This window comes from Pipistrellus kuhlii, unplaced genomic scaffold, assembly GCF_014108245.1.
Source record: "Pipistrellus kuhlii isolate mPipKuh1 unplaced genomic scaffold, mPipKuh1.p scaffold_m20_p_9, whole genome shotgun sequence".
Classification (NCBI taxonomy): Eukaryota; Metazoa; Chordata; class Mammalia; order Chiroptera; family Vespertilionidae; genus Pipistrellus; species Pipistrellus kuhlii.
In genome coordinates, this window is record NW_023425595.1 from 20,811,401 (window position 1) to 20,828,842 (window position 17,442).

A 17,442-nucleotide genomic window follows, 5' to 3' on the forward strand; every position below is an offset into this window, starting at 1 on the left:
ACCGGGGAATCGTAGCCGAGGACTCGCTGTAGTTGACACACGAAATTACAAAAAAAATAAAAAGGAGGAAGCGCTCACACCGAACAGCCGAGAGATGGGCGCCCTGATCTAGGTGTGGTTGGGCAATACGTGCGGTCCCGGAACTCCAACGCAGATCCCCGTAAAAGGGGAAACGTTTTAAGGCAAATAACAGGAGCAAGACGACCAGGGCGCAGGCAAGGCGGCGCGGCCGCCGGGGCTTCGGTTTCCCTGTCTGCAAAACGAAGCTTCGCCCAATCCCACTATCAATCTACAACTATGTAATATTTCACGTTGCAGCTTCCCGAGGCTCGGAAACAGGAAAATGAGGGGAAGGGAGGAGCGGGTGGGAGATCGGGAGAGGGAACGGCGGCGGACGCCCAACAAGCCTGGCGGTATTCAACCCTAACCCTTCTCCACACACCTGAGCTCCCGGGTCTCCGCCAACACCCCGCGCCCATCCAGTTTGGCACCAGTTGGCCAAGCCTCTCCCTCCACACACCGATTTCCTCTCGGAGCCACGGGGCAGATGGTGATCGGCACAATAATGCATGCCGGGGATGGCAGGGGGAATGGTCCCGGCTAGGATCCGGAGGGTAGGGGGGATGGATCTGGGGCTGGGCATGGGGTCGCGGAGCGCGCGCGTCCCAGTCCGGCGGCCCCCGGAGGGCCAAACTTCATTCCCCACCTTTGAGTCAGAGGAGGGGGGTGCTTGCAAATTAAAAGGGAAAAAAAAAGTTGCTGAACTTTTCCCCCAACACCGTCGTAGAGGCGGGCCCGGGGGGCGGCGCCTGCACGGCGATTCGCGGCCGGTTCGGGTCCGGAGGCTCGGATTGGCGCGCGATGCCCGGGGCCGGGAAGAGTGGGCGTGGGGGAGGGGAGCGGCCCGCCCTGCCCGCGGGATGGGCTCGCGCGGGGAGCGGGTTAATTTCAAATCGGGGGCTTGACTGCTCCTGGACGGTCACGCTACCACTGCTCTCCCGCCGGCTCGCCAGGCCCGGTCCCGGCGTTCCCTCCTGGCACCCACCTCGGCGCGGCCCAAGGACCGACTGACCGCCCGACTCGCGGGGCTCCGGAGCCCGAGTGGGGAAGAGTGCCGGGGACTCCCCTGCTCAGATCCCGCCCGCTCCCACCGTGAGGTGAACTGACAGGTCAGCGGGGCGCCGAGGGGAGCAGCGCCCGGCCCGCCGGGCTCCGGGGGGAGAGGTGGGGAGGGCTGCGGCGGCGGCGGCGGCCGTTTCCCGCCTCTCGCTCCGCCGGGGGCGCGGAGGGAGGAGCTGGGCTCCCGCGCAGAGGGGAGGGGGCGGGCGAAGGGGAGGGGCGGGGTGCCGAGGTTCCGGGCGCGGGTTTGCCCGCGCTCCAGCCCCGCGCTGCTAAGGGGCGGCGCCGGCCACAGTCCGGCTTTCCGCGCCAAATTTTTAAATCGAGGGCGGAAGGTCCGGGCCCGCCCATGGCATCGCCAGCCAATCAGAGGCCCTCGGATGGCTCTCTGAGTGGTCGGAAACCGTTGCCCTGGAAACCGCGAGGATGCTGTCCGGAAACTGCCCCGCGGGCGGCGCGCGAACCCGGCCGGGGGGGAGGGGGCAGTTGACCTGGCGGAGGGGAGAGAGCGCTGCGTGCGAAGCGTGTGGCGCCCGCGGGGCTGTACCTGGTTACCTTACAGGGCGCAGGCAGTCTTCCAGGGCGGGGTTCAACATCTTGAAGCGAGTTGGCCCCCCCGAATAGCTAGCGCATAGCGCTTTGCATCTTTAGGGAAATCTTTATAAGAACTTGACTCATAAGGCGTTCTTTAAATGCCCGGAGTGTGTTTGGAGCGTAAGAACTGAATTTGGAACTTGCCTATCAAGCTATTTTCCAAGACTTTACTGCTGAGCCTATGCACGTGTGTGTGTCAGGGGAGAAATTCAAGCATCGAAATTCAGACTTTTAACCAGATACTCAGGGTCGCGTCACTACAGCGGAACCTAGGCTCGCGAGCTCAGTCTTGAGCCCTGACCTGTGGCTAGCTGGGTGCCTGAGCTCCGCTCCAATCCGTTCGGTGGGCTTCCAAGAGTGGCCTGACTTCTCCAAAGGTGAGAGAGGGCTGTCACTGGGAATTCTGTGGGTTGCTTGAAGTCTCATTACAGCGGATCCGTTTGCTGAAAGAATTTACGGGCGTTTGATGTAGTTCCCTACCCAATGGGGCTATCTCTGGTCTGGAATAGAATGTAAACGTAGGTTGTCAGTTTTCGTTAGTCTGTGTTTTTGTATGTAGCCTATGGTGTCCGTGAAGGAATTTTCAGTGGATCTCCTGCTTTTACTTTAATTTTGCTATTTCCTTTTTTCTTTTAGGATATTACATTTCAATAGAATTGTGTGGACCACTTGAACCATCAGGATATTTGGAGGGACTTCGGATTTTTTATTTAAAAAAAAAAACACCTCTAAAAGTATGAGAAATTTTCAGGATGGAGACCGAAAAGGTACCTTTTTAACTTCAGCATTTATCCTTTGTTTTAAATAAATTATCATCCTGATTTAGTTCATAATTTTCAATATCCAATATCTTAAGAATTTTGTATCCTCTTTTAGTTGGCTTCTGTAAAAACCCATAGGGAAGGGAAATTTAATTTTTGAAGAGGAAGACAGTTGCCCAGAGTTAAAATAATCTTAAGTCTCAAAGAGATAAGCAGAAAGAAAAGTTATTTTTAAGAATAGTAAAATATGTTAGTTTCATTATGATATTTCTGAGAATTTCTGAACAAAAGGAATTCAGTTAGAGCATTTGACATGATTTAAGTTTGGATTTCTTTTCAAGATAATTGTCTACTGGATCACCAGCTTCTGTAACTATAGGGTCTGCAAACACTCTGAGGGAAAAAAAATTTTTTGTGAAATTGCAAAAGAATTGTCTTGACTGGTGTTCACTGATTGCTAAGTTAACAAAAAAAGAAATGTGCAAATTTCCTAAAAGTTTTATATATTTGTCAACTGTGAAAATGGCGGGTTTGGCGGTTACTTTGATAGCCTGAGGCTAAGGAGAGTAGCCTTTAGAAAAATCCCTTCCTGGGTGAGTACCTCCTGGGTACACATGCTCAGGAGGGTTTCCCATTGGAAACCGTACATGGTTTTATGTAAGAGTGCCATAGTTGGATTGAGGGTTCAAGGCGGGTGTGACTTCTCGAAGTCTGGCTGTCCTCTTCTGCAGAATGGGACTATAGGATTTGGTGAAAAGCACTTGATAAATCCTAAGGAGTCACAGGCATACAAAACAGTCCCATTAATCTTTGCTTCTAAAGTCACTGAGGAATTAGTGTGTCTCTATTCTTTCACTTATTGCCATTCCAAGTATTTTCTTTAAAAATAGATTGGAAGGATGTGTGGGGTCCCCAGTGTCCAAAAGTAGAAGAAACATGGTCTCCATTAGTCTTATTTCTGAACTGCTGTCAGTGTACCCTCTTGGGTCTCAGTAGCAGTTCCCCTACTGCCGGGGAGAAGCTTTGGGACTTTGAGGAACTAATCTTATTCTCCATCTGTAAAGTGAAGGGGTGGATATTCAAAGGGCAGCCTTTTCTCTAATCCTACTCTTTGGCACTCTGGATTTTTACCAGCAGGTCTGACCACATGCTAGCCCTCATCCTCATTTTTCTTGGCTCTCTGACTCTTCTATATCAGTGATGTTTTATTGAGCACCTACTGCATGCAGTCATTGTGTTGGATACACAGATGAATGGGACATTGTTTCTGCAATGGAGACCTTTACTTATTACAGCTTCACTTGTGTTAGGGCAGTGGTTGGCAAACTCATTAGTCAACAGAGCCAAATAAAAACAGTACAACGATTGAAATTTCTTTTGAGAGCCGAAAGCCGACTTCTGCACATGGGCCATGAAGTTTCAGTCACACTGTACCTGCGCGCCTGCACGTGATATTTTGTGGAAGAGCCACACTCAAGGGGCCAAAGAGCCGCATGTGGCTCGAGAGCCGCAGTTTGCCAGCCACTGTGTTAGGGATAGGTATAGGAACTCTCTGCTATCTTTGCAACTTGACTCTAAAGCTAAAATTATTTCAATATAAAAAGCTAAAAATATGTAAGTTTTAAAAATTTTTAATCCTTGGAACAAGAGATGAAAAAAAATTAAATCCATGCTTTGTTGCAATTTTTTTTTTTTTAAATGGGAGCATTAGTTTTTAGAAGGACAGGTATCAATATCATTACTAATTTAATCAGCTCTGCAACCTCCTTTGGCACTCTTTCCCATAGCAATATTCTATTGTATAATTTCTAGAGTCAAAAGCTATCTGATAAATCCTGTTTTACAGTGAATTTAATTGTTGTTTAAACCAGGAAAATCTCTTTTGTGAGCCACATAAAAGGGGACAGATGAAAACACCTCTGAAAGAATCCACTACAGCAAATATAGTGTTGGCAGAGATCCAGCCTGACTTTGGCCCTTTAACCACACCCACCAAGCCCAAGGAAATCTCCCAGGGAGAACCCTGGACACCAACAGCCAACCTGAAAATGCTCATCAGTGCCGTGAGCCCCGAGATTCGCAACAGAGATCAGAAACGGGGGCTGTTCAACAACAGAAATGGATTACCTAAGCCCAAAGATTGTTTACACGTAGGTTTGCAAAGGACTGAAGGGATGTGGGGGGAGAAGAGTAGCCATTGCAGAAATGCCAGCAATATAATGCATCCCCATCCCCAGACTGTTAGCCTCCTTCAAAGCACAGGAAATATTTGGGCCCCATCCATTGTAGCGCTGGGAATTCTGAACGTTGGACTATCAGCTCAAGTTTCCCTTTTAGATCTGCCACACAGCTATACTGGCTCCACACCTTATACTCCCCGATTCCTCTCCCCCGGCCCCTTCCCAATTCCCCAATTTTGCAGCTTTTTAAACAGCACTCGTACCAGTGTTAGTCATAGAATGCAGATGCCCCTAATATATCTGTCAAACTTGATTTCAGAATAAGACTTATTTACCTCTTCCTTTGTAGGAACACTTATCAGGAGATGAATGTGAGAAATCCCAACCAAGTCGAAAAGAGAAAAGTTTAGGATTATTGTGTCAAAAATTTTTAGCACGATATCCTGACTATCCCAACCCTGCTGTGAATAATGACATCTGTCTTGACGAAGTAGCTGAGGAACTCAGTAAGTATGCAAACAGCTCACTGAAATGGTGACTAAAGTGACTTCGTGGACTTAGTCCTTCAGACCCACACTCTTCTAGACAGTGTTTGTAGTGACACAAAGAAGGCCATAGAGAATTCTGAATCTTGAAAGCCCTATTGAGGAATAAAGGCATATAGTTTCCAATGTCAGTGAGTCTTAAAACAAGCAAAAGATCACAATGGAGATTGCTTGGGACTGCATTTCAAAAGTTCTGCAGCTTTAAAGGAAGGCAGCATTGTTTCATGACTTGTTTCATATCAGCAACAGCTTGGAACTTCTCTCTTGGCTCTGTGGTTGAAAGGCCAGGCTGTGGGATGGTGTCTGCACAGGTTATGATGAGCATCAGCTTGAGTGGGGAGGAGCATGGCTTTAGCGCTCCCTGCCGCTCAATGCTATTCTGAGGACCAATGCGTTTTCTGAGCGTTTGGCAAAATTACTGTGTCCCCCACTGCCCCCTTTTACTCCTTTCTTTAAAGACTCAAATCTAGTTATTGGTAAGAAGTCTAAGGCAGATTTGGAGCACCCTTTCAATCATGAAAGTATCTTAAACTTTAAAGAGATATGCAGAATATTTTTATATATGGCTACGGTATTACACCATAAAATTTTGGCGTAATAGCTATATAAAGGTTATATATAGCTATTCTTAAAGGTTAATTTTACTTCACATTTTAAAAATATGTGATAGTCATCGATTCACCTACATCATTGTAGCTATGTCGGATGTATTCTGTAACTCAGCAGGCATCTATTGATCGCCTACTATGAGCCAGGCAGTGTTGTAGCCACTTGTGATAACTTCAGTGAACAAAAAGGAAAAGTGCCTGCCCCTATGGAATCAACATTCTAGTGGGAGCAGTAGACACTATTCAAAGGACATAATGAGAATTATAACATGTGTTAGTTAGAAGGTCATACATGCTATGGAAAAAAGAAAACGTGGACCGGGATAAAAGGACGTGCTGGGGGCGTGTTTTGCAATTTTAAAGTAAGCAGTCAGGTCAGGCCTCAGTTTGACAAGGTGACATCTGAGCGAGGACTTGAAAGAACTGGGCTGGGGAGCCATGAGGACATCTGGGAGAGGGATTCCAGGCAGAGGAATAGCGCAGCACCAAGGCCTTCAGGCAAAGCTGTATCTGGCAGATTCCAGGAACAGTAAGAAATCTCAGGACCTTATACCTTATAGCTATCATATGACAACTCTGTGTGTGTGTGTGTGTGTGTGTGTGTGTGTGTGAGAGAGAGAGAGAGAGAGAGAGAGAGAGAGAGAGAGAGAGAGAGAGAGAGAGAGAGAGTCGGGGAGTAACAGAAAAAGAAAAGAAAAAAACAGGTTGCAAAGTGTGGTATTTGGAATATTAAAGATTTGATTTTGCCACTTACTTGCTCTGTGCCCTAGGGTGAGTCATTTAGCCAGCCTGAGCCTCTATTTCCTCCTCATTCAAGTGTGCAGTACAATACCTACGTCACATGTTTAAGCTAAAAATTTCTTAAAGCCGCATGGCACACAATAGACCCTCAATAAATGGCATTTCTAATTCATGTCAATTAATTTGTACCCTTTGAGAGTAGGGACATGTCTTTCTAATCTTCACCCTCGTTGAGTGTAAATAAGTTGTAACATCCAGAACCTACTGACAAATAACCATGGAAGAAAAAAAAGTTATTAAATTCTGTACACATTCCAAAATCTGATCCTTGTAACATGCAGCTGCTCGTTCTTTGTAGATGTTGAGCGTCGACGCATCTACGATATTGTGAATGTCCTAGAGAGTTTACACATGGTGAGCCGCCTGGCCAAAAACAGGTACACTTGGCATGGGCGGCATAATCTCATCAAAACCCTGGTGGCTCTGAAAATCATCGGGGAGGAAAACAAATACGCCGAGCTAATCATGATGATCAAGAAGAAGGAATATGAACAAGAGTTTGACTTCAGTAAGAGTTGCAGTATAGAGGATCATGTCACCAAGGCAAACACAGACCAAAACGGGCACGCAGACATGAGTTTTGTCGAACTCCCTGGAGTGGAATTTCGGGCAGGTGAGAGCTGATGTTCAAAAGGTCTAAAGAGAAGGATCCTTAGGAAACACTGCTCTAAAGCTGCTGCTGCCTTTCATGTTAAAATGCCGCAGTTGTCAACTGTGTGGTCAGGCGGTGGTATTTTTAGCCTTGTTACTTTAGAAGTCACTTGTCCCTTCATGCATTTTAATTCTCTAATCCTCATCCTTCTTCAAAGCCTCTGTAAACAGCCGCAAAGACAAGTCTTTAAGAGTGATGAGCCAGAAATTTGTGATGCTGTTTCTGGTGTCCACGCCTCAGATAGTGAGCCTAGAAACTGCTGCCAAGATTTTAATTGGGGAGGACCACGTGGAAGATTTGGATAAAAGCAAATTTAAAAGTAAGTGCCATGACTCCGTGAACTTTTGGACCTAGTCTTAATAAAACAAAATCTCTGTTACAAGCTGATTTCCAAATATATTTGCTATGTAAACAGGTCTTCTCTAATTATGCTTTTGTATCTTCCTTTCTCCCCAGAAGCCATGGCCATCCTGCTTTAACTAATGCATATGATCCAAAGGATAGGCATATAACTGACTCCTCTTATTTGTCTGACACTTTGACTTATAAACAGTTTCTTAAAAGTTACCTGGTTTGCTACTGTAGCATTGTCGCATTTTACTAGTATACAATCTGTAGTTGCCTGAAGTCTAAATGAGCAGTAAACTGTAAAGTGGGACTGGTACCCAGGTCTCTGCTATTTTCACTCTCTCATATGTCAGAGTACAAATAACTCCTCAAAAATTGTCTCCAGAAGTGACCTGCAGTACAGTCGGTTTGCCAGTTTGAAAGAATGGTTTTGGCCAAAAGATTTGTTCAAAGTTGGAATAGGATTATAGCTTGGATTCCTGGCACAGAGTTCTGTCGTCACATCTATAACAGACTTTGTAGGATCCTCCATGAAGGGAGAGAGAGGGTGTGTGTGGGGGGGGAAGTGCTTAGCGGACAGGGAGGGGTGTGCTGTACCCCCATCTCGCCAGGAGGCATTAGCAAACCAATAAGTAGGGAATGAGGCTAGCCTGGGCATGGGACACTTTGGGGACCCAGCTGTACAGTGGGGAAGAGCCACCTCAAGCAACAGCAGAGGCTATGGGAACACCTGGGGCTGTCACACACACCCCTTCCCATCCCTGAAGAGCTGTACTGGTCTCATGAAAGGATATTCAGACATCTGAGGGTTGATAGTGGCTCTATCAGGATAAAACTAAGTGGAGAGAAAGGCAATAATGCCAACAATTGGCTTGGGAGATCTGCAATTTCAGAAAACACATCCTGATACTACAAATGAGCTGCCTGCTTTTCTGAGTCACCCGTTTTCAGCTCTCCGTTTCCCTGGTTAGTCACAGCCTTGGAAATCATTCCAGGAACTAGAGGTGTGTAATTTGCTGAATCCCCAGGGAACTCAGAATCTTCTGGCGTGCCTAGGAAGAAGGGCTCGATTTATAACATTGTACTACCAAGCTGGAGGTAAAAGCAGACTATCTCTAACAAAACTTGTTCAAATATATAAGATCTGTAGAATTAATAAATCTAGTCTTTGCATATTATATAAGGACAGTCTTAACAATTTATAAATTCTGATGGGCTATGGAACTTTCCACACTTATGATATTAAATCAGTCTTATTGTTATAAATTCTCACAAGCAGGAAAGCAATGCATTTATCATTAATGCTTTATTTCTCCTGTTCATAAAATTCTTCTGAATCCTCAGTAGAAGATGACCCAGTAATGGTGACTTTTTGTCAAAAAAAATCTGTGACATGTTCCTGACAGGGTGATCTCATTCAGTCATTTTTCCTTTTTCAACACAGGCTTCTGTTATTTCACAATTCAGTACCAGCAGTCACTGAGTCTTTCCAATATTTAAAATTACTTTTTAACTAAAGCAATATCACTAGGCTAACTTTAAAAGAATCACATTTTTCTCTGCCTGCCATTGACGGTTAAGATCGGATGGCTTTTTGAATATATGAAATCCTTAAGAAACAACGTCCTTTGATCTTTCATTATTCCATTAAGTTGTGTATATGAATTTTTTTTCTCCCCAGCAAAAATTAGGAGGTTGTATGATATAGCTAATGTTCTGAGTAGCCTGGATCTCATCAAGAAAGTTCATGTTACTGAAGAAAGAGGCCGAAAACCAGCTTTTAAATGGATAGGCCCAGAAATCAGTTCTAATCCCACTGGTATGTATCTGTTTTCTTAAATTCTTTGCTTCATTGTTTTGAATTAACACATATTTAGAGATTGTTCTCCCTTCCCCTGCCTGCCCACACTCCACATGGAAAGAACATATATGAGATAAATGAAAAGATGAGTGCCATAAGGAAGGTCTGGCTACTGGCTCCAGCATCAACCCAAGGTTTATACTCACCTCCCACACGGTGCCCAGGAGGTAGAATCTGAATGAGAAAGGATTTGGAAAAGTTGAAAGCACCACAAAACATAAGATACTATTGTTATCATTCTTATGCTTCTCAGTGACCATGACAGAGCCTGTCCACATGGAGAATATGAAATGAATTCATTCCGGGGTCAGTATCCTAGTCTCCGTTTCAACTCTAGGATTCTGACACTCCATTCCGCCAGAGCTCCAGCACAGAAGTGTTAGAAAGTGGCGAGAACATGGGCCATGGAGGCAGAGGGAGACTTGGTGTCCAGTATCAGCTCTGCCACTTTACTAGATGTGTGGCCTTGGGCATGTTAATCCTGCAAGGCTGGGTTTCCTCACCTGCAAAATGGGGAGAACCGTGGTGCCTTTGTGAGGTTATTGTGAGGTGGGATGTAATCTCAGAGAGGTCCTTTGCCACAAGGATTTGTAGTGCAGGCTCTGAGGCCACCCTGGTGGAGTTCATACCCCAGACCCACATTCCACCAGCTGAGAGGCCATGCCTCAGTTGGTTAAGGTCTGAATGGGGGTGCATTTCCTGAGAACTACCTCCCCCATGGAGTGGTTGAGAGTGTCTTACTGTGTGTTCAGGCTGCTATAACAGAATTCCATAGGCTGAGTGGCTTATAAACAACAGAAATTTGTTTCTCACGGTTTTGGAAGTCCTAAGATCAAAGTTCTCATTGTAAGCTCGCGTGAGGGAAGAGGAGCTCCTGTTCAAGAAGGCTCTGCCCTCATGACCTTAGCACCTCCCACAGGCCCCACTCTAATATATTGAGCATTAGGTTTTGACATGAATTGGGGGGTGGGGGAGCACATATTCAGTCCACAGCAGTGAGGGTCACTGTATTTCAGCAGATTAAGACTCTACTGATGGCTCCAGCCAATGTTGCTCAGTAGCCTGGAGCATCCTCTCATACACCAAAGGGCCGTGGCTTCGATTCCCAGTCAGGGCACATACTCCGATTGTGGGTTCAATCCCCAGTTGGGTTCATATGGGAGGCAACCCATCAATGTTTCTCTCCCTCTCCCTTCCTCCCTAGAATCAATGAAAAACATATCCTGGGGTGAGGATTAAAATTAAGATGCACAATTTTTTATATGTCAATAAAAAATTTTAAAAAACACATGATTATGCCATACCACACCACTGGTTATAACTTATTATACAATGGGTTTTTGAAATTCTAAGTGCGAAATCTTATCTCAGAATTCAATGTCTTATTTAGATAAAAGCGCATAACGCAGTGTCTAGCATGTGATTGGTGATCTACAAATGCTTCCACTTAATTCCTAAAATCACATTAAAACTGTGCTTTGACCTTACATCCCAAAAGGAAGATGAATCGCCCACATTTGAACACCTGCCCTTTTCTCTTACAGGTGTGAACCCCATCATTTCTTTTCCCACCTCGGACATGGAAGTGAGGCAGCCTTCAATAGAGAACTGTGCCAAAAACCTCTTTGCCACACACCGGAAGCCAAACTTTACACGGCACCCATCTCTTATCAAACTGGTAAAGAGCATAGAAAGTGACCGGAGAAAGATCAGTTCTGCTCCCAGTAGCCCTATCAACAAAGGTGTGTTTTCAATCATGTCAGGGCTCTGCTCTGAAGAATTCCTTGTTATCTGATTTTTTTTAGATCCCTATGGGACTTGTAGGAGAATTGTTTCCATGTCCATATGCTTAACCCTCCTTGAAGCCTAATTTATGCATGAATTAGACTCATTACTAGAGGATAAGTAGTTTGTGGGGGGTTTTGTTTAACTGCTGTGTGCTTTGGAAGGAGATGCATTTTTTTTGTGTTCATTGGGCTTCGGTGATCTGTCATCTGTGTGAGCATTTATTCTTTCGCTTTGACCAACACCCACACCCCTTCTATTTTACCAGCTGACAGTTCTCAGAATTCTGAACCCTTCCCAAGTAAAATGGCTCAGCTCGCAGCAATTTGCAAAATGCAGCTGGAAGAGCAATCAAGGTAGGTTAGCAATCAAGGTAGGCGGGATGAATGCCATAGCTGCATCATTAGGATTACTTACTTCATGTAAGAAAGGGCGCTAGCCTTGGAAACTGGGGAGGTAGCCTTTTCTGAAACTTATAACAAAATATTACAGAAACCATCTGCTGGTTTCATAAAAGCAAGGCTTTCAACCTGGGACAGTCTAGAGTGGTAGAACGTTTTAGAGAAAATGTGTTTACGTCATGTTTTAAATCTTGTCTTTTAGTGAATCCGGAAAGAAAGCAAAATCACAGCTGGCAGGATCTGGGCCCTGCAAGCCAGTGGCCCCTCTGGACTCCTCAGTGAATGCTGAGCCGGAGCTCCCCCCACCACCCCTCATGCAGCCGCTGGGGGTGGTCCCTTTGTTCCCCAGCCCACTGTCATCGGCGGTGCCCGTAATCCTACCTCAAGTGCCTTCGGGCCCGTCCTATGCCATCTACTTGCAGCCTGCCCCTACCCACACCATGACGCCGCCCCAAGGCCTGAGCCCGACAGTCTGCCCTAACCCCTCTTCTAAAGCTACGAGATCAAAAGATTGCACAGATGGCACCACTGAGAAAGCAGCCAATGATGCCACCAAGCCCAATGTCTCCATCAGGCCCATGCCAGAGAGACACGGTGCACAGAATGGAGACACAGAACCTGCTGGAGAGAGAGGCCCAAAGAGGGCAAGCATACTCGAAGACAGTGCTTCCAAAAAGAAATTTAAAGAGAACCTAACAGGATTTGAAAATGTCTCCACTGTAAGTACACCCTTGTAATGTGCAAAGTGTTAGGAATTCCCCAATTGATTAGAGGAGGATTTGGTGGCTTGTGAAATCCACCAGAGCAAAGAGCAGTCTCTCAGAAGACAAGGAACTGTTCCTTAGCATCCGTAATGCAAATAAAGCCCCAAACAGCTAATCCCCTGGCTGGGACGATGGCAGGGACATATTTAGCCTCTGGAGGAAAGGATTATTGGCTGTCTTTTTAAAGCGCCACGGGTGGTTGTCCTTAGTCCATTTCTCCACCACACATTGGAATGCAAACACCTGTCATGAAAGTCTTAAATAATTTACAAGCAAATGTAACCCCCAGTGAATGGCTGGATACGTGGGGTCCCGGTGACTCCTACTTTTAGGGTTTTCAGTGTATAGATTTTCCATGTCCCCCTGCTTCTTTTTTTCATCTCTGTAACTTCATTTTGACCATTTCTTTTTAGCATGAACTGAGCAGAACAAAGAAAATATGTTAATTTGTATATTAATTATTTCAGCAAACTTTTACTGAGAATCTACACTTCTGAGGGTAAAAAGAGGACAGTATACAAATAACACAAACATCAATAAATAATAAGAATTACAGTGAAAATAACATAAGATGTGTACCAGTAATAGGAAGAGGGGGTAAAAGGGCTAATGTAAGCTAGATGAGATCATAACATGCAAATTGAAATATGTCATATTCATTCATCCTCCTTATTTAATAATTCTTTGTGTGTGTTTTTTCAAAAAGGGAATTGGCATTGTAGGCTAAAAGATGTTGTGATGAATGTAGTTTGTAGAAAACTGAAAAATAACTAGTAGTGGAGTACTACAGGTTTTGCTAAAGACTTGAAAGAATTAAACCAGCAACTTGTGCCATGAGAGCATGATTAACAATAGCAAAATAGCAAAGAGGATTTGTAAAATCCCTAAATTCACTTGTTAATAATTTCTATCCCTGCAGCTTTCAAGGAACCTAACCAGTAGAGAGAATGAGCAGTGCCAAGCATCTAAGAAACTAAATTTTAAAGTTTGTGGTCTACTTTTAGCATTGTGGGTTCTGAACTTACTGGTTCCCAAGGAAAAGACAGGACCTATTAACAACTAGATCAAAGTGTAGACTGTTGTTTTAACAATGTCCAGAAGAAAGATCTGGACACACACACACACACACACACACACACACACACGTTTATAAAAGCTGCTGTCAGTCCTGCTCAGGGTAAGGCCAAAGCAGGCTTCTTGGGCTTTCTCTGTCTGGTCAGGTACAGTGATCTGGCAGGCCCGGGGAAAATGTGCACAGCCTAACACTCGGGCCGTTTCCATTTGGTCTATAATGTTATTGCCTAAAAGCTTTTGCTCCATGATAGTTGAGTCTCATGTGAACTAATCCATTCTCTTTTTTCGCCTTAGTTTTTGAATTTTGGTGCCATGCCCTTTAGTTTGTAATAGTATATGCATGTTTTCTTGATAATCATTAGAACCTCAAGTATTAGAAACAAATCTGTATTTGTATAACTCCTTTGTTCTAAATCAGGGATCAGTAAACATCATTCTGTAAAGGACCAGATAGTAAATATTTTTTACTTTGTAGACCATATGTCTCCATTGTACCTATTCCACTCTGCCATGGTAAAAAAAAAAAAATGGGAAAGCAGCTAGAGACAGTACATAAATGAATAGATACAGCTGTGTTCCGATGCAATTTTACTTACAAAAATAGACAGGAGGCTGGCTTTTGGCCCATGGTTTGGCAACCCCCTTCTCTAAATCAACATTTCTTAAAATGTATTTTCTCTGAATTCCAATACAAACAAAAATTTAGTTGCCAGATAGCCTGGGAAATGCTACATGCTGGAAGCTCCCCCTTGGAGATTTATAATGCATGCCACTATTAAAGAAATTCTCTAATTAAAACACCATTTTCCAGTGTTGAATTCCCAAACATACTTGAGCATGGTTCACGGGGTGCCTGCTTGCATCCCCTGAAACTAGGGTACCTCAGAAGACTCTGGGAAATACCATTCTATGTAACTCAAGAACAATCTATAATAACATAACAGTGCCACTATGGTGTCCATCTGCATTAACTTGGTTCCCACAGTTAGCACCACATCATACCAAGGAGTCTGAGCAGGAATTAGGATGTCAGTGTGAAAGGGATCTGCTGGGTGAATCCTACTCTAAGTAGACCCAATGGTAGCATTAGGACACTTCTTAAGACCACAGAGGGCATTTAAGAAACACTTGGTTTGTGCCCTGGTTGGTGTGCTCCATAGTTAGATCACTAATCTGCACACTGAAGGGTCACAAGTTCAATTCCTGGTCAAGGACATGCCTGGGTTGCAGGTTCAATCCCCTGACCTTGTTAAAGCTCATGCAGGAGGCAACCAATCAATATGTCTCTCTCACATTGATGTTTCTCTCTCTCCTTCCTTTGCCTCCCTTCCAGTCTTTAAAAATCGATGAAAAAATATTCATGGTTTGTATGACTCAGGACAAGTGTTGGAATGGGAGGGAGGGATATTGTCTTCAGGGGGTTGTATAGCTGTCCTGCCTGTAGCCCTACTGTTTGGAAGCATCAGTCTAACGAGACAATCACCAAGGTATATTACCGTGTTTCCCCGAAAATAAGACATTCTCTGAAAATAAGACCTAGCGCATGGAAAGATAAGACATCCCCTGAAAATAAGACCTAGCGCAACTTTGGGAGATAAAATTAATATAAGACACTGTCTTATTTTCGGGGAAACAGGGTAGTCCTGGAAGAGACACAGGGCCGTTTTTCTTCCAGTATTTGTGTGTAAAATAAACCCTTCCTCCTCTTTTTCTAGACACTGTTCCCATCAGGATACCTAATCCCTCTCACCCAGTGCGCAAACCTGGGGGCAGAGTCCCTTTTGCCTAGTAAAGAAAACTCAGGTACATTTTCCCCAAACCGCAGGATCTACAGCTCCCCGATTACAGGTGAGTGTACATCAAGCATTTATTCAAACACTAGGGGCCCGGTGCATAAATTTGTGCACCTTGAAAAGAACAATGGGCCACGAGGCTGCAGTGAGCGCAGGGGCAGGTCTTGGCTCATCCTCTGAGCCCCCACCAGCGGCTCCCGCTGTGGCCCCCAGTCTCCTCTCTGTTGTCAGCCAGGCTCCCGCTTCCACTGCTCCCATGCGTTGATGGTGCCAGCCCTGCTCGCACCCGCTGACAGTGTGATTGATTGGGGCTGGTGCCAGCAGTATGAGCAGGGCCAGTGCCATCAGCAGGTGCGAGCAGTGGTTGCTGCCCCGATTGCCCCTCAGGATGGGGTTGGGGGTAGAGAAGCCCTCAGGAGCGATCAGGGCTGGCAGTGGGTGCGAGCAGGACTGTTGCCGGCAGCAGGTGCCAGCACCGGGTGGGACCGAGGTGCACGGGAGCAAAGAATTTTCAGTAACCACCAGAGACTCTCCCCGATGACAGCAACTGGTGCCCCACCTTGGTCTGGCACCCCTGCTCACCTGCTTCACCATCCTGCTGCAGCCAACTCCCTCCATGTTCTGCATGTGCCCCCCTGGTGTCAGCGCACATCATAGCAACCTGTTGTTCGATTGTTCCACCATTCAATCTACTTGCATATTAGGGTTTTATATATCGATATATGTACATGGGTCAGTCTCAAGTTCATTTAAGCCTTGTAAGCTTCTTGGACAAATGCCTGTGCTTTTAAGATTATTTTCCCTCCTTTTCTTCCCAGGTGTTATTCCAGTGACATCATCTGAACTCACTGCTGTTAATTTTCCCTCTTTTCATGTAACACCTTTGAAGCTAATGGTCTCACCAACTTCTGTGGCGGCCATACCTGTAGGGAACAGCCCGGCTCTCACTTCGAGCCACCCCATTCCCATCCAGCACCCAAACTCGGCCATTGTAAACTTCACCCTGCAGCACTTGGGGCTCATCTCCCCCGGTGTGCAGGTGGCTGCCAGTTCTGGGCCCGGAATTCTTCCCATGTCTCCAAGAATAGAGGCTGTTAGTGTCGTACCAGAACATGCAGGCACTCAGCAAGGAAGGGCCACCCGGTATAACTCTCCGGTCCTAGGCCAGAACCAACTGAATGGACAGTCCATTGCTGTGATGGGGGCACAGCAGGTAAGAGTATTTCCACTTATTTTTTTTCCTGGGGTTATTAAGTCCCAAATGTCAGTGTCCTGGTTATTAAGTCCCAAATGTCAGACTTGCTTTTGCTTTTCTTCTTTGGAAAGGGAAAGGATGGGGGAGTGAGGAGGCTGAAGGCCTGCCTGCTCTCCAAGCCTGGAAAAAGTGTGCAAGGAATCCATATTATTGCTTTACTGTGAGCTTTTCTTGCCTTAACAAAAATAGCTGAGAATGGAAAATTCATCCAGGCTTACCTAGCCGATTTCAAAGTATGCTGGGCTCCCACATGTGACATGGCCTTCCAGTCCAGTCTCGTAAATGCTACTTGAGTTAGAGCATACCTGTCTGTGGTGTGGGTTTGACTTCCTTTTTCCATTCCTCTCTTTCCGATCAGCCTGTTCCAGTAACACCCAAAGGGTCACAGTTAGTGGCCGAAAGTTTCTTCCGTACCCCAGGTGGACCAATGAAACCGATGGGCTCACCCGGCATGGATTTTGATGGTGCTAATAAAACCTCCATAGAAGCTCTCTTTGTCCCACAGCGAAAACTGGAAGTCTCAACGGAGGATGTCCGTTAATTGACAAATTTGGCTTCATTTAATTTCCTAAAAAGTTGTTTAATAGAGAAGATGTACTCAGACTCATTTGGAGAACACATTCCCTGAAAATACTGTAAATATGTTGAGGGTTTACTTAATTTCAAAACACTTATTTTCTCATATATATATATATATACCAGTTGCTAGGCTTGCATATGGAGGCAGGTGGGTAATGGAGGATATGGTCCTCTTACCACATTAGCGGTTTCTAATATATATATATTTGTATTAAGCTAAATTCATAAGTAATCCTAAAAAATAAAAGTAAAATGTTGAACTAAGGTATATTAACTTCTAGGGAAAAAGAATGAATTATTTCACCTGTGCCTATACCATTAT

General features: G+C 45.2%; 1 protein-coding gene across 2 annotated transcripts; it reads left to right on the plus strand.

Moving 5' to 3' along the window:
• The first annotated feature begins 908 nt into the window (after positions 1–908).
• E2F8 (E2F transcription factor 8) lies at positions 909–17,209 on the plus strand. Of its 2 annotated transcripts, none has more exons than XR_004986103.2 (13): positions 909–1,169; positions 2,350–2,480; positions 4,346–4,624; positions 5,004–5,160; positions 6,907–7,221; positions 7,418–7,579; positions 9,290–9,427; positions 11,014–11,211; positions 11,523–11,610; positions 11,858–12,374; positions 15,209–15,341; positions 16,176–16,499; positions 16,900–17,036. XR_004986103.2 is itself a non-coding variant. In XM_036426645.2 (13 exons), the coding sequence occupies exons 2-13, from the start codon at positions 2,466–2,468 to the stop codon at positions 17,080–17,082; spliced, it is 2,580 nt and encodes an 859-aa protein (XP_036282538.1). In that variant the 5' UTR covers positions 910–1,169; positions 2,350–2,465; the 3' UTR covers positions 17,083–17,209. The 2 variants fall into 2 exon arrangements, 1 of the variants encoding a protein (XP_036282538.1); XM_036426645.2 differs by having other exon boundaries at positions 910–1,169; positions 16,105–16,499; positions 16,900–17,209.
• Positions 17,210–17,442: the final 233 nt, after the last annotated feature.